This window comes from Ammodytes marinus (assembly GCF_949987685.1).
Source record: "Ammodytes marinus genome assembly, chromosome: 8".
NCBI lineage: Eukaryota > Metazoa > Chordata > Actinopteri > Uranoscopiformes > Ammodytidae > Ammodytes > Ammodytes marinus.
In genome coordinates this window covers 7,008,236-7,032,245 of record NC_137212.1, presented here as the reverse complement: position 1 = coordinate 7,032,245, position 24,010 = coordinate 7,008,236, and the positions used below count along the sequence as shown (strand labels likewise).

Sequence of the window (24,010 nt, the reverse complement as noted above, 5' to 3'; positions counted from 1 at the left end):
TTGTAGTACGTACAAACCATTAGGCTATAAATACTATGGTGTTAAAGTTAGGTTATTTGTTAACCAATATGTAGGTGACGCGTAGGCTACTGTACTGGCATCCCTTGGGGTTACTTCCTTTTCCTTTCTATATTATTCGTCATAACCCTATACAAAGCATAAACAGCTGTGTAAGCCTGAATACAACATGACTTTAATGTATTTTCACATAACAAAAAAAATGAAGATAGTATATTGTAGAGATCTTCTTACAAGGTAAATCCAAAAATAACAATGATCTTATCTTCCACAAGATGGCGCTACGTGCATTTATAATGATATTTTTTTCTTTATAGGTCCATGATATTTATAAGGCACATAATGCAACCTTCTTTTATACTGTGTATGATTGCAATACAATCTGCTCTCCTGCTTTATATGGCATTAGCATAAATACACATGTGTGTGGATGGAAATATGTAGTTTAGTGTTTTTGCAAGCAGAAATATGACTGTTTCAATAAATGTGTCTGTTAGTAGTGACGCCAATCCTAAGAGCAAGATGGCACCTAAGAAACCAAAGAGTGGAGCAAGCAGTGCAGGCAAAGGTGAGTGTCTGATACTAGTGTTACTGAGGGTAAAAACATGCAGACAAAGTTCATAAAGTGTGATTGTTTTTTCTTATTTAGGCAAAACGGCCGAGTCACCTGAACATGAGGAAAAGCCTGGTAAGGGAAAATTATTCACTTTTTTTTTTACCCTATTCATCATCCTAAATTATTAAGTAGAAGAGACGATTTAAAAATACCTTTAAAAAAACATCTTAACCGAGCTAAGGTTTGGCTTACTCTTTGTATTAGGTAGTCTGCAGGCAGGTCCTGGGGCAAATCTGAATAGTAAATGTATATATCAAACAGTTAAATAAAGACCTTTAAGTCATAAATACAATTTTATAAACTGCATATTTTAAGTTGATGGTAGAGTCCATTTGATTACATTTGATTACTTTATTTAATTTGATACTGCATGGTCCATTTATTCAGATTTGTTTGGATAATGTCACAATAACTCTTTTACTCTGAAGTATATAACAAGCATGGCTAAGACTAATAATCAGAGATGTCTCTGAGGAGTGAAACAATATGCGTTCTTCTGATGTGTTCTTGAGTGTACTGTTGCATAGCCCTTGGACATGCTCTCCACTGGGATGAGGGTTCCCATTGTCATGATCTGGTTTACTGTCAACATACAAGCCCTGAAGACATGCTTTTGGTCAAATGAACGACAGTGTATCTGTTTACTTTGGATTAGGTCATTAGTTTTTGTGGCAGTTAAAATTATAGGTGTTCAGATTTGCTTTGCTTTCTACATGTAACCTTATGGGGACCCAATGTATGTAAGACCCCATCATCATGTGACAATGACTACATGCTGGCCTCAGATATCGGCAAATATCATATAGTTGTCTAATGAATCGATGTAATATCGTATCGTGTTGAAAGCAGAGATTTACACCCCTAGTACTGGCCTGTTGATGTGTGTATAAATGTAGGTTTTCTTCACTCCTTAATAGGTTTCTCAAGGACATTGATGATTAAAGTCATAGTAAATATTATCAGTAAATTAACGCTTATTGTTGGGGCTCAAATTCTTAACTTGTATCAACAGAGATGAAAACAAACAGCCATAATTACAATTTACTGTGCCATAGTATACATATTGTACAGTTTGTAGTGGAAACATACTCTCATTGAGTGGGTTATTAAAGAGGAAAACGGTCTGACAAATTAAAAATATCTCTTCAGTGCTGCCTACAAACTTAGTTTTTAATTAAATTTTTTAAGTGTTACGGACCATTGCCCACATCACACTTTCTTTGTCCCTCAAGCAAACATTTCCCATGAATACAAATGCCATAGTTGACACGTAACTCGGGTGAAATGAGGGGTGTGAGTTTCCACTACAATGATTTGGCGTGAGGCCTAAGTGGTGTGAGTGGGATAGGTTGACACACCCAGCTGGGAAGTGGTTACTTAAGCTGTACTTTAGCATTCCCAGCGTCCCCTAAGCAACCTTGTGGAGAGACTTTGAAGAGAACGACCGCAAGCAGGAGGAAAACTATCATTATGTTGAGCCTTGTTTACTATAGTGGGCCATGGACTTAGCATGGCCTTAGATATGGAGCAGTATAGTATACATAGATGTTTCATTAAGAAAAACGATGTTGTGGTGATGGTGCAGTACTACAGTTGTATATGGGAGCGATAATGGTTAGATGATTAACTGGGCAGTCTTGAATTCATGCATTATTGAGCTGCAATTATAATAGAAAGATGCGGAACCATTACCCATGTGTCTGGACATTGCTTGTTGGCTACTCACAATTATTGCATTTCACCCTGTGATATTGTAGAGTGGTGGTCCACCCTGCAGGGAGGGGCAGGTGAAGGATCAGAGGCGGTACATTGAGCGTTTGATCAGAAAAAGTAGGGCCAAGAATCCGTGGCAAAGTCCATCGGCAAGAGGGACTTGAAAGCCAGTGCAATGTGTGAATATCAGTTGACAAGTGAGGTTTAGGCTCTTAGTTGTGGCACCTCTATATTCATACTCATTATGCTTCTGTAACAATATCTGCTTTCTGTAGTGCAGGCAAAATATGTTTTGCTTTGTTTATGTTTTAAAAACAATTTTATATGCAGGTCATAATCAGAAATAAACCATTTATATTGTTGTTCTCCACATTTCTATTTCCACACACGCTTCGGTGAAGATGAATATTTTGCATGATAATTTATACATTCCATTTCAGGAAGATATATTTTTCAGATGCACAGATGATGACAGCAATATGTTTTGTACGGACTAGACAGAACACATAAACATGAAAATTAAACACGTAGCTACCTAACGCAAACGCTGTTATCATTGTCAACACTGCACAGCATTAAATCTGCTTGCACCTGACAAAAACACAGGTTATGATTTCAGATTTTTCCTAAATTCAAATTGACTTAATGAGGCTATTGACTTATAGTAGCTCTATATAGTAGTTTTCCGTATCATTTCATTTTTCATTTAACTTTTATTTATCCTCGAGAGACCAATTGAGGGGTGACCCTCATTTACAATGACGTCGAGTTCAGAATACACGTTCTGTGTTTCTGGTTAAAATGTACCATATAGTTTGTTTGTTTACATTATTTTTTTCATATGGTTACGTAATCTATTTTGTTAGATGAACAAGAGTAGATTAACTTTCATTTATCAAATTTGTATTCATAAAAGAAAATGTGTTCAAAACATCACTAGCCCTCATGATAAAACACTGTGTTAGAAAATAGGAGAAACTTAAACATCTTGAAAAGTCGCCCAACGAAAACAAAAAGGCTATTATTGAGTTCTTTGTCCAAAATAATTTTTTGATTAAACATCCTAAGTTCATTCAAGTTCATCAAAGCTCAATTTAATACGTAATATCTGTCTAACATATATATATTTTTTTCTAACTTTTTCATGAACTCTCCCATCAAGGTCACCCTGATTATATCTTCCCCATGGTCGTGACATCAGCCACCCAGGAGCTCTTTGGTTGCCGCGCCGATGAGGACGTCACCGGGGACAACCCTTACAGGCTGCTGAAAAAAGACGACATGATACAGGACATGAGGACAAGAGCCGCGGTGTCGGATTTCAGCCCCGTGAAGCAGATTGTACTGGTGAGGCTGATCCATTGTCATTCGGATCACTCAGACAATACCCCCGAGACACTGTGATGATACACAGACCCCAAGTTAAGGGCTGTGGGAACAGACCGACAACCAGTTTAACCTCATTTCCCCTCTGTCTGATCCTACCAAGAACTTTTAACTTTACATTTTTCCTCTGATGATCAGAAATGACCTGTAAGAGCAAACCAGACCATCAGCGAAAATAACGCCATATTTTTATACAACATAGTTATAATGATTGGCTTTGCTCGGGTAAGATATCCCAGGAACTTGGACAAACCGATTTACGGCAGGCAGACAACATTATGTGTTTCCTGAACAGTACTAAATCAAAGTGTACTTTGCTTTACCATCTTCATATAACCATTATTATTCTTACATAATCACATATAAATACTTTACCTCAAAGAGAGACCATCTTTCACTCGCCGGCACGTGCTTGGTCGCTGGTGTCGAAAATGGAAAGCTCGTCAAAGCTGCTTTAAAGAAACGGTAACAACCATGCTCACTTTAGGTTTTCACTCCCATTTTATTACAATACATTCCTCTAATGAGACCAAAGAGCGTCCTATAGAACCCACACTGACTCATCTGTTCCTTCTCTGTGTTTTTCTAAATCCCACAACATCAGTCTTTATGTCTGAGTTCCACATCCCGATCCATCTTCCACTATCTAAACCAAATTACTGCTCTATAAAGTTTCCTTGTGGCTGCCAGAATCAATTCAAATAAACCAAAACTATTTCTAATGAAGCTTTACATGAAAATAGCTAAATGTTGTGTATCCCTATTGTATTTTGACTGACAGGACTACCCGGAGGAGGAGATGCTGCTGGTTTATGACATTGACTTTGTCTATGAACAATGCTTCTACCTGGTCCTGACACCAGAAGCTAAGGACAGAATCCTCAACGTAAGCACACAGTAGTCAATGTTCACTGTTTCCTAAACTGTCTAATGTTATTGCTTAAACCCTGTCCACTTACTTGTTCTTTGAAAAATTCTAAATGTATCGATATGACATTAAGACAGGATAACTTTACTTAGTGTGATCATATTAGCACCAGTGTAGTAGTGCCACTATTTAATTGAAATTATTACATTATTCTGTGAGGAGGAACGTTTTCTACTATTTCTTTCATTTTATTTTGAAAGGAGGTTTATAGTTGTATCTTGTATTGCTTACAGTAACTGCTGGTATCAGAGGTCATACATATTTAGGACTTATTTGGCTGGCTGGCATATTTTAAATAGCTGATTAAAATAAAAAGACATCCAAAAAAAAATGCAACTAAAGTGTGACTGTGTGAGGAGAGCTTACAAACTCCTTTTTCCATCTTCAGTGCGTTTCCTGTTCTTTATACGGTATGTTCTTGTAATTGTCTCTGTGTTCTGCAGCCCCCAGAGCTGGAGAAACAACAACAAGAAGAGAGTGAAGGGAAGCTTGAGAGTGAAGGAGGCCTTGAGTGTAAAACCCCAGAACCAAAGCCATGGGTATCTCTGGGCAGTGAGGTGGAAATAGAGGACGAATCTGTCAGAGAGACCAGAGAAAAGGTACTGCAGTAAAACAAAACAAAAACAGTAATACTTTATTTAGATAGCTTGTGGAGTGTCAACAGTGCTTGTAAGTGCTACCAAAATCCCATTTATTTTGCATATAAAAACAGATTTTCCTCATTCGCCCTTGTCCTTCTCTCCCCTATCTTCCCCTCTTTTATAATCAGCTGTGGTACAAGTTCTCCAGAGTGCGGAGGAAGTTTGGGGCGCCGGTGTGTTTCTCCGACCGTAACACTGCGGATGCTAAGGATGCCTACCTAGAGTGTGTCTCCCATCAAGACAGCAGATTCAGCATCAAGCAGATGCAGAGGGACTGCGGGATGCAGGCTGTTCCTATGCTGAAGAGCAGCAGTGCCCAGACACAGTGGTATGCCAGCAAATTAGTTCACACAAATTGGATTTATTCTACAGGGGGATGAAATGCACTAACAGGTTCTGCCAACAGCTGCCAGTTTGCTGATGTAATTTCCCCTGATTCGATACAATCATTTATTATCACTGCCTTTTACATACAGTTGTTTGCTTCTGTCTTTAAATCCCTAGCAGCAGAAATGTATAATATATGTTATTTATGAAAAAAAAAAAAATAAGATTAGAACAGTAAATGCTTTAGTATTTCAATATGAGAGACGAATGGTATGGTGGATGTATGTTTCCACAATGCATGCTTTATACTTGGTGGTGCAGATTATATAGCTTTATGCATTCACCATTTGTATCTTTGTTGTTTGAATAGTAACCCCACCCCTGCATATTTGTATAATCATTTTCTGTTAACTTTACAGGAAGCTTCACAGGAATATCTTCACCCAGTACACGCCAAGGGAGCTTAGTGATGAAGAAAGAGAGAAAATCCTCGAGTTAGAGAGTATGAAGACTTTTTGCAACTCAGTGACCCCCAGGTAAAATGATATATGCCAGTAATTATCCACGATGTCTTCTGTCTGCTTCCTAAGGGAGTATAAGATGTATGGGGAGACTGATAGTTCAGAGTTAATTCATACATTATTGTATCAGCCTCAGGGGACTCATTCATACCCATCCATTAATAGCACTTGAGGAGCATCAGCAATTACAAAATGAATACTTTTATAGCACTGACAGACACCTTCACCTTCCCCTCTTCACTTTATTTCATTCTGTATAATAGTTGCCTCCATAACCCAGAATTATTATTTTTATCAGAAGTTTTCAATAGTACACTGTAATCTTACACTTTCTGATATTCCAACCCTATTAGTGTCATGGAACGAGATACGGATAAAACACCTATTGGATTATTAGAATATTTTACTCTAGCTATGGAGTGATTTGACGGAGGAAATTAAAATAGGATCCACATTTTCTTTTTTGCAGGCTTTTGCTGGCCCTTCAGCAGGAAGAGATCATGAACGTGTTCTTTGATGACTGGAGGGCTCTGGGGACGGCGGTTGAAGACAGCGACTGGTCTGCGAAGGCTTCTGAAGGGCTGATGCTCTTTCAGGCTTTCACAGACAAGAAGTACACCAAGGGCAAGAAAATCAGCAGCATTAACTGGCATCCTACTATATACGGTAAAGTGCAAAGACTCAATGAGCCAATGTTTAAACGGTGACATTTTCTCACTTAAAAAAATATTGACGAGAAGACTTTTTAGCATTAGTATTCTCAATAGTTCATCAACCAAATCCATTATTGTCAGTGTCAGTTTCAATTGGCAGTTATTTGGGAAAAGTGTGATGATTTGGATCAGAGTTCTGGTAATTGATCGTAGAGTAAATGAAGTCAATATTGATACCTTGTGTGACTTCGGTACACTGCAATGCTCAGCATATTGTGGTTTTAGATTTCTAAAATAGCATTTGTTTGGAAAATGTTCACAAGGATATTTGTTGGATCGACAATAATTATAACAATAATAAATTACATTCATTCTCCCTGTAATCTCACTGTCACTGACACGTATTAGAATTTGAAATCCTCATCCATCATCCATGTGCTTTGTTTTGTTCACATAGAGTAGACTTCCAGCAATAGCCAGAGCCAGACTAATACATGCCGTGCCATAACGTCTGATGATCAGTGCTATTATGTCATTCCAAGAGGGGATCAGAGTTGAGACACTCATTTCACTAAAGTTAAAAAGACTTTGTGAGCTTATTTATCATCTGTTTTAGCTTTGTTGTCGACACACTGTGTGATGTGTGTTTTGATGTGGTAGGTTTGATAGCCGTGGCTCTGACGGATAAAAAGGAGGAGCAGTTGAACGAGTCCACAACGCACGCCGTCAGATCTTCTCTCATCATCTTCTATAGCTTCTCCGACCCCTCTAACCCCCAGGTATGGAAAATACATCAGTTAAGTCTAGATGGAAAATATATTGAATTCTTTATTTTATTGACTGCTTATAAGAAATTCTCTCCCGCCCCCACCTCGTATCTGGTTGAGACACACAAAAATTTGAGAAGCCGTATTGATTTGACCCACACTCTCAATCAATAAAACTGAGCTGCTAAATCACTCAAGAGTAATATGAGTTCTAGATGACGTACGCCGTCACTGGTGCATGTAACAGGCTTTGGTTTCATCGTCGGCTGGAGCAATGATCAAAATGGCCAAGGGTCTACTGTGTATAGGAAACCAGAGACATTATATAATGGAAATAAATATATTTATTCAGTATGGGGACCAGTGAAGTGCTGTCGTTCAGTCCTGATACTAATTTTAAACCCCAGACGATTTAAACACGATACTGAAGAATGCCCATCCTGTCCCTCCTGGGTATTTTTCCACTCATGCCTTGATGAAATGAAACCTACTGTGTGCATTTGGTTTTGTGGATTATAAAGCTGAACTTTGTATGGGCAGACTAGAATACCTAAATATTTGGGATGGCAAGCACCCAATATGTGAAAATGTCTACTTTGAAATATAATATTTCTGCCCTGTGTGTGTGTGTGTGTGTGTGTGTGTGTGTGTGTGTGTGTGTGTGTGTGTGTGTGTGTGTGTGTTTTCTGTGTTGTTTTCAGTTGCTGCTGGAGTGCCCAGATGACATTTTAGCCTTTCAGTTCTGCCCCTCGAATCCAAATATTATCGTTGGCGGCTGCATTAATGGCCAGGTGCTGACTTTGACTCTGCATCTGCTACTTTGTCTTCCTTATAGCACTTCTTGTACCTTACCACTTTCTGAACAAGGGAAAAGTATTTCTTGGTCTTGTTATTCATATCCTTTACAGTTCCAGTTCAGTTCAGTTCTTGTCCCTCAAGGTAAATTAGATTTAGAGTAGTGGTAAAAAACACAAACACAACATATAAAAGGACGTAAGAAAACCTTTCCCGATACAACCAACAAAAAGAAAATGTCACTGTTTGTTAAAAAGTGCATTCCATCGGAATTGTACCAAAAATAAGTGATTTTGTGATGCTCGAATGTGCCGGCAAGATTTACAGTAGCACTGATTAAATGCATAATGAACTAGGTACATATGATAATTTGTATCAATTGCTCTTTAGCCTAGCTATATATATATATATATATACCTTGCTTTCCTAACGTTCCTTTGTATTGTTTCTGTTTCCATCCTGTTATTAATCCACATTTGATCATATTTATCTGGTTTTATATATTTTGTATTAGAGAAAGTTAAGGAAACATCTGGCTCATATTAAGTAGCTGATTCTTTGTCGTGCTATTGTCCTAGGTTGTGTTGTGGGACATTTCTGCTCACGCCACCCACTTACAAGGAACACAGCCGAGTAAAAAGCTCAATGTCAACACTGACACATTCGTGAGTATCCATATCCTGTCTCTCATGTACTAAATTGATTGGTGTAGTATATATAGTAATAGTACATTGTGTTCTGTATCTGTATTGGTGTCATACATGTGCTATCATTTACTATAATTCTTTGGCAATGGTGATGATGTCAGTTTGGTTTATTCAAGTATGGGCTCCTCAGTATATCAAAGCAATGCAGCATATTTTCCTGCAAAAGACAGGCTGTGCTCTTCCGTGGTGGTGTATGACAGAGTGAGATGATGATACGTTGACTCCTGCCTCCTCTCCTCATCCTCACCCTTTCATTAGATGGGTATGCAGTGGCCTAATGGTCCTTTACAAAGCCGCCACAGCTGTCAAAACTAGTTCCACAGACGTACTAATGCCGGGAGAACAACATTTCAAAGCAAGTTTATATGATTACATGACCCCACTGCTAAACGAAAGCAGTCCAATAGGCCCTCATACAAACACCCCAGTCACACAGAAGGGATCTAACCCAATCCACAAAAACTTTTCACTGAATACTTGAACTTCAAAGACGGTTTTCATCTTTTGGCTTGACATCATAGTAAACATACAGTATATATTCATGGCACATCTGCCCTGTTTACGTGGTATCATGTAGATTAGTAAAGAAAGGGTGGGGGGAGAGAGAGAGAGGTAATGACACATGACAGAAGCCAGGGGCTTTTAAAAGCCACAACATAGCAAGTACATTTAATCTAGCGTAGCTTGTTGAGACGTCCAGACACAAAATATTAAACCAGTTCCGTCCTGTAAAGCGTGACCCCGACTGACATGTTCCACTCTGCTGCTGTATTTAAATGGACACACATGGCCCCCGTCTTCCAGCGCCCTATTTGCTTGCTGTGTTTTTTATTGCCTATACTGTACAGTGGAACAGCTGTCTCCATCCCTGTCCTCACTGCTTCCTTGTCTTTTTCCTCGCCACTGTCAAGCCTCCCTCTATCTCCCTCTATTCTCTTTGTGCTTGTTTGCGCTTCATTCCCCCGAGTCAACAGCATCAGCGCACATACTCCAGCTGTTACACACGTCCCTCCATCCCCAGTCCTACCGTAGTTTTTACCCCCCGTTGTAGATAACACACAAGCAAATCAGATCACCGCCTACCCATGTGTTTGCAGTGTAAACAATGGCAGTTGTATCTGCTAAAAGGCTTTAAATGTTGAGTGTTGTGAAAGCTGTTCCCCGTCAGCACCTGTTGCTAGCTTATCAGATAAAAAAAGAATTAAAAGACTACTGTTTATATTTGTGTTCTGTTCACACCATTCAAATTCAACTGCAGGTGAACCGCACAACCAAAAGTTGTAGTAGAATGGAACAATGTGAGAAAGATACAATAATGTTAAATTGATTTGAGTAAATGTTGAGCTGTTGTTATACCTTGTTGCCAGCGTTAATGCCTAGTGTGACATAATTCATATACCACTGTTTACTTTTAGGATTGAAGGCATGTTGTTTTCAGTATTGTGTTCCAATATACTCAACTTGTTCTTCGTACTAAAGTTTTCCCTCCTGCTGGACCGTTTTAGGATGGCTGTTCACCGCTGAATAAAGTCTTTGTATCTGGATTGAATTGTCAAAGCTCAGTGTACTGTACATGCTGTGCCTTCTCTGTCTGCCCTCCCACCAGGACCTGGACGACATCAAAGAGAATAAGACTCCCGTCATGCGCTACTGTGCGGTGTCTGCCTTAGAGAGCAGCCACAAAGCGCCAATTACCGATGTCCAGTGGCTGCCACCAACGTTTGAGGTACACAGACCTGAGGGGCACAGGGGCTGGAAGGAGTAACAACTGCAAAACTGATTATTTAGACAATGATTTCTTGCCATATTCCGTTAAGTTAAGATAAGTTGCTTTTTGGTCAACTCACACAAGGCTACATTGAAATTTGTCTCATATCCCCTCACACCACACTCCAGAGGGGGTCCTCTCGCATGGTCAGCCATAGTTAAGCGCCCCTGGAGCAGTTTGGGGTAAAGTGCCTTGCGCAGGGACAGAATGGTAGATATGGTGGGCACTGTAGATGTAATACCAGCCATCACTAGTGTTACAGGTAAAAGTACATTAGGAGTGCATTAGGTAGGCGCTGGCACATTCCACAAGGTGAATCAGTATTTAATTTGGCCAATCTTGATTTAATAAAATATGTTTTTATGTGACTACAAAGCAAAACATTCCCTAATGTTTTCTTGATCTCAAACCTCTTGTATCATATCTAATGTAAACACTGTGGCATAGTTTCCAACATACTGTACACACACATTTGTTGTCCCAAATTGATAACAAAACACTTAAAGTGTCAGGTCTCTTGCGGCTCTAATGATTTCTATATCTAGGTTTGTAATATTGATAATGAGTTTTTATCTAACTCTGAGTAAAAGCCATTTGAATGTAAACAAGACTCACTCACAGGAAGTAGCAGCATAAGCAGGCACAGGGAAGTAGTCAGTTTGGAGAAAAGGCTCTGAAGGTTAGAGTACATATGTTGAGGGTATGATGATAGGAATTACTACAGTACAACTTAAACATGTTTGACCTGACTTGATGCTGCAGTGACACTATGATGTTCGATTTGTAACACAAAAACCCCAAAAAGTACAATAACTGTAAAAGTTCATGCTAGAACATGGTGGTACATTATTGAAGTCCACAGAACCCTACGCATGTTACATTTAGTTTCTAAAATCTTCTTTGTGAAACAATGCATAGATACATTATATTTCTGGTTTCCCGTTGCTGCTTATCCCTCCAGCCTATGAGGCCAAGTGTAATAAATTATGACCACCATTGGCACTCATCTGGATAAGTAAACTAAGGCAATCACCAAAGTGCCCCTGGGCTCACATTAACCTCTCATATATCTTCAGGAACCTTCTTCATTATTTTCAGCTCTTTACAACACTAAGCCTGACAGACGTGTGTTGATCTTGTAACTAACTCTCTCTCTCTCTCTCTCTCTCTCTCTCTCTCTCTCTCTCTCTCTCTCTCTCTCTCTCTCTCTCTCTCTCTCTCTCTCTCTCTCTCTCTCTCTCTCTCTCTCTCTCTCTCTCTCTCTCTCTCTCTCTCTCTCTCTCTCTCTCTCTCTCTCTAATATTAGGTGACCAGGACGGGCTCACCAGTGGAAAACAAGTATAAAATGTCTGTCCAGGTTGTCACGTGCTCCCCTGACTGGTAGGTCTCTTATGGAAAAAAACATTCAATCTATGAAATGCTTTTAGCTTGTATCTAATATAAGTAAGTGATATGTGACATATTTTACAGTTTGTTTATATGCTTGCCTCTCCACTGATTAAAATAGACTATGGTTGGCATCTACTGCAAGATACAGAGCATTTGTTTTCCTTATATTATCCATTTCTCTCTCTTTTCACTCTTACACTGCAGAGACCAGTATTAGCTAGTTTGGCAGTGCTTTTCGTGTTGAGTGTTTGTTATAGTGGCTTGTGGCTTATGTCCTGCATAAATCAGATTATTTACTTCATTAAATTCACATAGGGAGCTTTAATAATCGACAATGAACAACCCCTTTGTTACCTAGTTTTAATTTGAATAGAAGAAAATCATGTTTCAAAATTGTGTTTTTGAGATTAATTTGAACTGAGCCTTTGTTAAAAGTGAGGGCAGTGGAAAAGTACCAAAAAGTACTCACTCAGACACTATACACTGTACGAAATGTGCTTCACTACCGTAAAAGTGCTATCTATACAGTATGGCCCATTTCAGAACAATCAGTTGTATTATTGGATTATAATTAAAGTGATGTTGCAGCAACAGCAATTGTCCTTGCATTATAGTAGAACATATCAGGCAGAAATGAAAAAAATAATATTTTTAACTTAAATGTACTTCGTTACCTTTTACTACTGTGAGGGGCCAACATGAGGTTCTTCATGGAAAACAAAAACACAACTACTGGTTCTCACCTACGGGTCTAGCTGGCATGTCCTCCCCATGCTGAACATACTGTACTGAGATACTGTAAATGAAGGCATTGTCTTCTGTAGCCAAAACACAGGTCCCACTTCAATTCAAGTGTTTATATCTAGTTCTCTAGGTATCATCATTGTTTATATCGCTCCCGCATAAACATGTTGTCTGAATGTATGTAGCCAGATATGGAAATGTTGATGTAAAACACTGATTTACTTCAGCATCCGTGAGAATTACATTTCAAGCGTGTAATTCCTATGGTTGAAACTTTCTTTGTTTGTTTTGCGAGTGCACTGTACCTGTCACAACCTGTTACTGATTGTTTTAAGTATGAGCCATAGCATGTGCTTGTAATGTTGATATGAATATATTCAGATTTTTTTATACTGCAAAGTCTGTGTCCATAGATTGTTGATTAAAGGTTTCAAGGGGACGCCAAAGTACAGCACGTATTTGCAGTCACCACATTTGGAGAAGTTTCAGCTTTTTGTTCCTGTAATTAGATACAAAGCAAACAGATCTCCAACAAAGTCCTTATCAGTCAATATGTTCCTGTTGGTTTTCCCATTGATATTATTTCATCTCTCTCTCTCTCTCTCTCCCTCCATCCCTCTAAAGTGCTATAATGTTCTGGGATGTGCGAGTATCCAAAATGAGTATCCTCACAGCTCCAGTCAAGAAGTCAACGGCAGATCAGAAGAGCCAGTTGACGCCCTACAGTGTCCCCGACACCTTTAAGCACCTGGACCGGACATGGAAACCTCTGTTCAGGGTAACGCAGGGTCAGGGGTGCTATACAGTTTAAAAAAACATCCAACGTTTGATAAACTAAAAATGATGCTGTAATGTCTTGACATTTTCAGGACAGCCAATCAGATAATTTTTATATCTACATACAGTATATATATATATATATATATATATATATATATATATCAGTCAATCAAATTAAATATTGAAAATGAAGAACAGGATTATAAAGGACTCTCCCAGCGTTAACAAGTTGAACCATGTTAATGTAACATTCCAAATCTCTATGTATGTGTGTATGTATTTATTCCTGTTTATTCAAACATGGCTTATTTAATGTTTTTCAGCGAGCAGTTGCGTATTCGTAGTCTGTGATTTTGTTTTGAATAATGTTTTGTGTCCCTCTGCCTATGTGTCAGGTTTCCCTGCCGAAGATGGAGACTAGTGGAGAATACGCTCCTTTGAAGTTCAGCCTGGAACACTACACCTGTAATGCTAATAATACAGGTAGGGCAGCAGAGGCCAGGGGTTTTTACCCTTGAGGCTGCTTTATTTGGTGTGTTCCTTCTGTCGTCCCGTCGCTCCCTTTTTCCTACAATAAGTCACACAAATGAGCATTATTACTCGGCAACAGTATTTGGTACAACCAATCCTGTCTGGTGCTATTGTTGGTTGCAAAAGAGGGTCATAACTCACTCACACAATAACTTGTTGAAAGCAACATAAAAAAATAGCAAAATAGATGGCTGCTTGGTCACTGTCACAGTTTCACACACAGCAGCCTGTATAAAGGGCAAAAAAAAAACACAAATTATTTTTATTCTTCAAAACATCACATGTGAGAGGAAAGCTTAAATTGTAAAGGTGAACTATTCATTATATCTCTGGACTCTTAATGTTTCTGATTATAGTCTATTTTTTGGGAGCCATCTTGGATTTTTTAATTCTGCTTGTGGCTGGTTGAGCAAGGGGCAGAGTTCACCCAGCCACAAGCCCTCTTCTCTCCTTCGGTTTCATAGCACTTTATTAAGTGATACTTCCAAAACAAGGCCGTCATAGTTGCGTAGCTTTAGCCTCGCTGACTGTCAGCTCTTTGCAATATGCTGCTCAGGGCTCCTTGCTCGCCAGAGGATGATCGTGTGTGTCCTGGCTGGTCAAGAAGAGACCTGTCTTTGTCCAGCTGAAAAGGTCTGCCTCCGTAAACACAGCTCTGGTGGCTGGCGGTTCTAGAATTAATATCTTGACTAACTGAGGCAATAAATTTGCAGTTTTTTTTTTTTACTCCAGCAGCCCTCAGGCAGTCTGTTATTAAGCATTTAATGAATCCCTGTGTGATTAATACTTTGGTACGTAAGATGTTTGACTCATAAGGATCTAGTCTGTGCTGTGCCTGCCTTCAAAGGTGTTTATATTTAGATTTTTTTTTGGTAATTTATGATGCTGAAGTTGCTTGAACTTACAGTAGAAGCCACTGTAGAAAAATTCCCGCACGCCCGGCAACAGCAGCGAATGATTTTGTTTGTGTGAGCAACCCCCATGTTTGGATTGAGCAACATTGGTGCAGCAGTGCAGTGTGGTGAAAGTGGAACATTGTCTACATCTGTAGCTGGCGGCGCTGTGTCGTCTGTCTCATATCTCTACACACATCTTAACTGGGGGGAAAGTGGATTTAGAAGACGTGTGATTGGCGTAATCTGATCTGACCTTCAAGAGCTAATCTAACAGAGTGAGGCTGAGGCTTGATTGGGAGCCGCGCGCTGATAAGAGGGTGTGAACGGATAGTTCTGTGTTCTGTCCCCTGAAAGACAGTTAAGCTTTTGTGATAGAAAAGGCCTCTCTTCCATCACTACTACCAGACCTGCCTATCTCTTGGCACCCCCCCCCCCCCCAGACACACGCACACACACACACACACACACACACACACACACACACACACACACACACACACACACACACTTCTCTCCCCAATCCTAACTCCCACCTCCACATATCCCATTTTACCAACCCATTCACCTCAGCTGCACCCCTCCCCATCTCCCTCTCTTTTGTCCTTCTCTTCGTCTTGTTCACGGTCAGATTACAACGCAGGCTGCATCAATGCCACTGTTCAGTCTCTCTTATTTCCTTACTATAAATAGTAGATATGTGTAAGTGTTTTTGTCTACTGTCCTTCACTCATTGCTGTGTTAACCCTTGGTTTAAATGCATGTTTTTGAAGGTTTTTCTTTGCAAACAGTATCCAAAATAGCTGTTTGAACTTCGGGCATGAGCCAGTTAACTATTGCCAAAAGAACAAGTGCTTGTTCTTAACAGTGTATTGGGCTTATGCATGTTAAAAAAATAAAAATATGATTAGTTGTTGAACTTTAAACCTTACATGACACCCTCTGCCCCATACCCTACTGACTCCTGTGTTGTTTACCTCGACAGAAGAAGCCAATGGACATGGGGATAGCTCAGAGGTGGTCCCAGACTACAGCCAGCTCAGAGTGCCCTCAGCTAAAAAACTCCCGGAGCTGGAAGATGTCAATACCAAGCTCTATGTTGGAACAGAGGTAATTATTCCTACAGGCAGTATTTTATTTCAGCACGGCACTCAACTGCCGAATCAGCTGTTTCAGACAAACCAAATTGCCCCGAGGAAATTATTCTGAACTATTCGCAATGAGCCCTCCGAGAGTTGATATGTTGACAGATATTAATAATGAAAAAAAGTTGTTGGGAAATAGTAGGGCAAGGTTTTTTCTCTTTTCTTTTTTTAATTGTTTGTACTCTGCACATTAGGCTTTAACTCTTTCTTGTGAAGTTGAGTTAAACATTTTACATTTGATTGATTTCTACAGGAGCAATGTCTCATCAAAAACATAAATATACTGGCACATATATTGTTGGAGTTATACTGGACCAGCTCATCTGTAACAGTTTAATGCCAGCATTGTTAACCAAACTAAGAAACACTATAGTAACTTTGCTGGTTATTTCCATGTACAGTATCTTTATCACATCTTTCATAACCTGCGTATCTATACTTACAGGATGGGGAGATTGTTTACACAAACTGGAAACTGGGAAAGGACGACTCCGGCCGGCTGAGCAGTGAGTAATCTGACTTCCCGTTGTCAAAGTTAGTTTAAAGGAACGTAAAAGACAAACAATAGCCACTGACAATCATACATTGAATCATGATTACTAAAAGGTCCAAATTAGTAGAACTATTTTAAGTTGACTCTTTGGTCCCTCTCAATCGATGTACAGGGACCTTGAGGGTTAATTGTTCCTTGTATTGCATTTCTGTCAAAGCAAATCAAATACATTCAAGGTAAGGCAAGTTTATTTTTATTTTTTCTTATTCAGCGCCCCTCCTCTGCCTGTGTCTCCTCTGTGCCAGGTGCCAAGCCCCTCAACTGTTTTAACATGCATCATCAGATGGTGAATACGGTGCAGCGATCGCCATTCTTCAAAGACATTATTTTGACCACGGGAGGCTGGAACTTCACCATCTGGAAGGAGGGAGTCATGGTAACAACACCTGTCACTTTTCACAAAATCCCAACCAGTACAAAATCACACCCATGTTCCCTGATTATATTTAGAATAAAAGTGTATAAACACATGATCAAACAAATCAAATGATAAAATACATAATATTTATAGGAATAGTTCAACATTTTTCAATTTTTAGCTTTTTGCCTTACTCCAAAAAAATTAGAATCAAATACAGACAGCAAAGAAACAAGCTGTCACGGTTTCTTTTACAGTATTTATATGATTCTAAAATGGCATAAAGTGTAAAGATATAAAGCGCAACATAACGATAATTGTCAAGTCCCAACGAGCACACAGGAGCGTTTTGGTCATGTTGTCAAGTTTATCTTTTGACTTGCTCCCCTTTGACAACCAGTGGTTGCGCTAAGCTAACCTGGATGAGCGACCTTTGCCCATTTAAAAATAAATAAAAATGCATGCACAGTTACAGGAACGGTTTCTGCCGCCTTTCCTTGTCGCCTTTCCGTGAGGCCATAAAGCTAAAAATTAAAAATTTTGAACAATTCCTCTAACTTATATATCAAACTACCTTTACTACATTTGAACCACATTGACTATCTGAATTCTTGTGCCCATCAACATCCAGGACGGCCCGCTGATCCAGTCCTCCAGCTCAGAGCAGGTGTGCACAGCGGGCTGCTGGTCCCTGTCCCGGCCGGCCGTCTTCTTCATCGCCAAAGAGGACGGCAGCATCGAGGTGTGGAACCTGCTGGAGAAGACCAGTGAACCTACACAGGTCCACGCACACGTCACCAACGCCAAGATCACCTGCATCAAACCCTGCACTGCCACGTGTCAGTGTTCTTGCACCACTTAAGATCCCCATTAAGAAGACATTGCTTGTTTGTTTTGTGTCTAACTATTGTCTCTCCCACCAAAATCACACTTTAATAATATGTTGACCTTAATGACAATGAATGCATAAGCCTGTGATTTAGCTTAGACAGAAAAAACTTGAGTGCCCGGCTCCAATGAGACAATGTGTATCTATTAATCAATCAAATGTCAGGTAAGTGCCATTCAAAGACGGCTGACAAGCTGATAATAAGGCAGTACAAATGTAAACAGTAAAACAATTTGAGACAAATGCACCCAAAGATTATAAAAATGTAATAGAAGAAAAAGTAGTTAAAAATATGCAGATGTTAATGCTAAGATGTTGGTGATGAGCTCCTTGTTGTAAGGTGTTGTGTCTATGTTCAATTTCTTTTCAATTATCTACAGCCAAGCAGCACTTCCTGTCTGTGACCGATGACCTTGGAATGGTTCGTGTTTTGGAAATCCCGAAAACGCTCTACGCTCCCACCAGGAGTGAAGTAAGACAACACAACCCCCCCTCCTCTCTGTACTCACTTTAAATAAGTTGAGTTGTCTCTTTGCTAACAAATGCAGTACTGATTTACTTCAATGATATTAGGCTGCTTCAATGGTCACCAAATCTCCAGTGTAGGGGTTTCTTTAATGGCTGCCTGAACACTATATACATCATGCATTACTACTGCTAACCAATGCTTTCCTTTATGTCTCTCTATGCAGCTTTTGAGTGTGAAGAAGTACTTTGAGCTGGAGGAAGAAAGGTTGAAGGATTATCTGAGGAGGCAGGAAAAGTGGGCCAAGCAGAAGAGGGAAGCTGACAAGGTCAAAAAGAAGACGGTGAGTGTTGGAGGCTAACCATACAGTCTATGACGCTCACTCTGAAACATTAAAGAGCACATACAGTACATGGGCTTTCTTTATGGAGGGTCGATGGTTTGGATCCTCACGCAGACTACGGCTAATCAGACTAAAGAAAACAGACTAAGTGGATAATGATTGCTCCCCCGACCATCAATATTAGCAGTTAAAGTGGCTTCAGCTACACTCTAACCTCACTGGTATTGTGGAGCAGTCCTGTGAATGTACAGTGAGATGTATTGGCTACTTTAAAAGTGTGTACTCTAGTTCAAAGTTGACAGAGAAAGCTGAAGTAAGCCGTCCCTCTTTCTCTTGTCTCCTTTGTGCGTACGTGTGTGTGTGTGTGTGTGTGTGTGTGTGTGTGTGTGTGTGTGTGTGTGTGTGTGTGTGTGTGTTCCTTTTTCTGTTTCCCTCTCTCTCCCCTCATGTTTAATTCATTCAGATCATTATTTGATCCTGAGCACCGGGGGGAGTATCGATATAGACAGGGAGTGCCTGGCAGTCTGTTTGCTAACTATAGAAGCTAAATGTTATAGTAGGTGAGTCAATCTAGGGAAAAAAAGGGCTTAACCCCAAAAAAATTGATACAAAAGGTTTTTCAATGGATTCCAGTAGTATTTGGTGTGCTGAATAACATACTAAAAGTCTACCAAAATCTACCCCCCAGAAAGCCCTCATTTCCAAGATGGCGGCCGAAATGGCGGCGGGGAGCTTGAAATGGCTATATCTCAAATTGAAAAAATGTTGCAAAGGAATTTTCAACTGATTTTGGTACCTCTGGACATGCTTACAAACATACTAAAAATCTAGGAAAATACACCTTCCGGAAAGGCTTCATTTTCAAGATGGCGTCCAAAATGGTGGCTGGCCAAGCTTAAAATGGCTATATATCTCAATAGAAAAATATTATTCAAATGATTTTTCACTTGATTCTGGTACCTGCAAATATGCTTATGACCATACTAACAATCTAGGAAAATATACCTCCCAGAAAGGCTTCATTTTCATAATGGTGTCCAAAATGGCGGCCGGGAGCGTAGAATGGCTATATCTCAAATGGAAAATGTTACAAAAGAATGTTTCAACTGATTCTGGTACCTCTATACATTAAGAAAGTGCGACAAATCTAGGTAAATATAACTGCTAGAAAGGCGTCATTTTCAAAATGACTGCCTGATGGTATAGGGGAGGGCTGGGCGATTAATTGAAATTCAATTTCGATTACGATTTTGGCGTCCCTCGATCATGAAAACAAGATAATCGTAATAAATTGATTATTGTGTCGCACGCCGTGTCTTGTGTGGTAAATGCAGCGAACCCTTCTGTGCCCCCACCCAAACACTTTCGCTTTCAGCGATTGCAATGCAATGGTTTATTCAGCATAAAGTTAAAGTACTCGCCCAAGACTGATGTTAAATCGAAACACAAAAGCCTTGCGTGAGCGAAATAGCGAGTTGCCAGTTGAAACTCCGTGACGGTGGGTAACGGTGTCATTCACAGTGACACCTCGCCAGTGTGAGCCGCCGCACAGAAAAGCCCTGTGGCTTTACGGCTAAAATGAACCGGGGATATCCTGCCCGTTAACGTTGTTGATGTGGAAGGCTTCAGCTCAGATCTTGTCATCGAGACGACATTGATGAGGTCATTGAAGACGCATGGAAGTGGAATGACTGACAATCAGAGAGCCCTTTGGACCATGTCAAAGTGCATAACATCACAGTACAACACCGCAATGCAGGAGTTCACAAACCAGACATACACAACATCAGAACAGCACAAGGACTCAACAGAGGCAAGGATGAAAAGGGATGCTGCTGACCTGGAGAAGATCACTTCAAAACTTGCTATATGGTCACCTTTCTCTCCAGACTCTTCTTTAAGGAATGTTTTTACAGGTGTTGTTGCTGAGGACGGAGTGAACGTGCATGATTATGACTCTGTTGGACGCAATATCATGCACAAAATGATTGGACAGCCTGCATTCACGTTCTCATTTAGTAGAAAGGATAAAGCCATAACCCTTGGACAAAAATCGTCTATCAAGGTTGCTCCTGATCGAACAATTGATTTTGCACTTCTTTTTCAACGTTTCCTGATTGTCTCTCAAACTGGAGAGCTATCATTGGAGGAGGTTATGCGTTACGAACTCAGTCCTTTCCCTCCTGCCCTCTTTGAAGCTGGAAACATCTTCCGCAAGGCTGATAAACCACAACTTGCGCACGCAATCTGTGATCATGCAAGTGATGCAATCCTAGATTCTGTACCAGAAACAGATCATTATGTTCTTGATGGAGGTTCACTCCTTCACCGAATACCATGGAAGCACGGACAAAGCTATAGTAAAATTGTGCAGTCATATGCAGACTTCACCATCCAACATTATGGCTCAGCTACAACCATTGTGTTCGATGGCTATGGGGATGGGCCATCCATTAAAGACAACACACATCAAAGAAGAGGAAACAATATTCATCCCATTGTCAACTTCACTGCTGAGACAGAGTTCTCAGGTAAGAAGGAGGAGTTCATGTCAAGAGATCTGAATAAACAAAGGCTGATCCAAATGATAAGCGATGAACTGAAAGAAAGGGGTTGCACTGTGGTCAATTCAATTGGAGATGCTGATGTAGACATCGTAAGGGCCGCAGTGGAATCATCTCTTCTTCACACCACTACGCTGATTGGAGAAGATACAGATCTCCTTGTCTTACTACTTCACTATGCACAGAGAGATAGTAAGGGCGTATATTTCAGATCAGACAAGTCAAAAGCTGATGGCAGTTTTAAAGTGTATGCCGTAAACCATTTAAAAGAAGTACTTGGACATGATGTGTGTTCTCAGTTGATGTTCATCCATGCTCTCACTGGCTGTGACACAACTTCTCGGATCTTCGGGGTTTGCAAAAAGACTGCTTTCCAGAAGCTTGTAAAAGGGGATCCTGTCCTTCGATCTTGTGCCAATGCATTCATTGTCCCAAACCAGACCACAGAGGTGATTGATGACCTTGGGTGCCAAGTAATGGCTGTCCTCTTTGGTGGAAAGTGCACAGATTCCCTTGCAGCAATGCGATATAACATTTTCAGCAAGAAGGTTGTCTCAGCTTCATCAACTGTAACGCCTGAACGTCTGCCACCAACTGAATCGTAGAGCGTACTACCAGGTCATGGTCTGGATGGGAACAGAAGATGGTATGGATGCCCTGAACTGGGGGTGGAGCCTGCAGGACAATAGATTTGTCCCACTCATGTCAACAACGAATGTTGCTCCAGACAGTCTCTTGAAGGTCATTCATTGTAACTGTACCACTGCCTGCAAGACACTCCGCTGTTCTTGCAGAAAATATGGACTACCTTGTACTACTGTCTGTGGACCATGTCAACTTAAGGAATGTGACAATCCACTTAACAAGTTTCTTCCAGAGGAGCCCGAAGATGATGATGAATAAAGACCACAATAAGTGTGGCATTTATGTTATTCAACAACAACACCACCTTTCTAGTTTGAATAGTAACCAATTTGAACCATTTAACCAATGTAAGCTTACAGGCAGTCATTTTGAAAATGATGCCTTTCTAGCAGTTATATTTACCTAGATTTGTCGCACTTTATTAATGTATAGAGGTACCAGAATCAGTTGACATTCTTTTGTAACATTTTCCATTTGAGATATAGCCATTCTACGCTCCCGGCCGCCATTTTGGACGCCATTATGAAAATGAAGCTTTTCTGGGAGGTATATTTTCCTAGATTGTTAGTATGTTCATAAGCATATTTTGCAGGTACCAGAATCAAGTTAAAAATCATTCGAATAATCTTTTTCTATTGAGATATATAGCCATTTTAAGCTTGGCCGGCCACCATTTTGGACGCCATCTTGAAAATTAAGCCTTTCCGGAAGGTGTATTTTCCTAGATTTTTAGTATGTTTGTAAGCATGTCCAGAGGTACCAAAATCAGTTGAAAATTCCTTTGCAACAGTTTTTCAATTTGAGATATAGCCATTTCAAGCTCCCTGCCGCCATTTCGGCCGCCATCTTGGAAATGAGGGCTTTCTGGGGGGTAGATTTTGGTAGACTTTTAGTATGTTATTCAGCACACCAAATACTACTGGAATCCATTGAAAAACCTTTTGTATCAATTTTTTTGGGGTTAAGCCCTTTTTTTTCCTAGATTGACTCACCTATAGTAGCTAAATTAATATAATAAATTTTAGACTGCACGGAGGTTGAAAACGCAGACAAAGTTTAGTTTTGTTGAAGTATTTTCAGTGATGTTTATAAAGCTGTGGATGTTCTCTTCTTGCTCCTGCAATCAATCATAAATTTTTTCACATGCTGCTGTGTTTGCTTCCAGCCTTTGTAGTCAAATGACAAGCAAACATTTATTTTCTAAATCTTTTTTTTGTCCTCAGGAGCCAGCCATAACAGAAAAATCCCTGGAGCAGGCTGAAAGTGCGAACCTGAAGGAATACAACGAATATGTGGCCATGGAGGAAAGCATACTGAAGGGCTTGGGCCTGTGGAAAGCTCCTGCTGAAACAGAAGAGACCTAATATCACACACACACACTATACATAAAGTACATTTTATATCAAAAAAAGTGTTGGGTAACAGGTTTATGTTTATTTTTTTTAATTTGATAGACTGTTTATATCAAAACACAAAGGTTTGTATCTTTGTTGCATTACCATAAATAAGTATGCATTGATTGTTTTTTATTAAAATTATCTACTTACATGTGAAATATGAAAACAGAGGACATTTTTGTTAACTGATTGGACGCCAATATTCAGATTGTTTTGGGGCGTCAGGGTCACAGAAGGATATTTTTCATCCACTCATCTGAGATCTAGTTGCGGGGTAAGGCCATCCATTAGCCCCCCCCTCTCCCCCTTACCACCACTCCCAGAGGATACGGTTTGAAATACCTCAAGGACCTGACCTTGGCAGGAAGTCCTTTTGTGGCTCATTTATGTCATGATATTAATCTGTTGTTTAAAGCTCCTCTTGTGTGTAAATTGTTTTTTGAATTGTTCATCTTGTGTGTTGTTGATAAAAT

At 39.9% G+C, this 24,010-nt stretch overlaps 1 protein-coding gene across 1 annotated transcript; it reads left to right on the top strand.

Moving 5' to 3' along the window:
- Positions 1–540: 540 nt before the first annotated feature.
- dnai3 (dynein axonemal intermediate chain 3) lies at positions 541–23,504 on the top strand (the record flags this gene model as incomplete). Its single annotated transcript, XM_080032187.1, has 22 exons — positions 541–586; positions 668–706; positions 3,510–3,694; positions 4,515–4,619; positions 5,105–5,260; positions 5,431–5,630; positions 6,049–6,165; positions 6,620–6,816; positions 7,464–7,582; positions 8,272–8,361; positions 8,944–9,030; positions 10,679–10,798; positions 12,147–12,220; positions 13,598–13,751; positions 14,149–14,257; positions 16,163–16,287; positions 16,768–16,828; positions 17,121–17,251; positions 17,865–18,072; positions 18,503–18,594; positions 18,815–18,931; positions 23,364–23,504. The coding sequence occupies 22 exons, from the start codon at positions 541–543 to the stop codon at positions 23,502–23,504; spliced, it is 2,673 nt and encodes an 890-aa protein (XP_079888313.1).
- Positions 23,505–24,010: the final 506 nt, after the last annotated feature.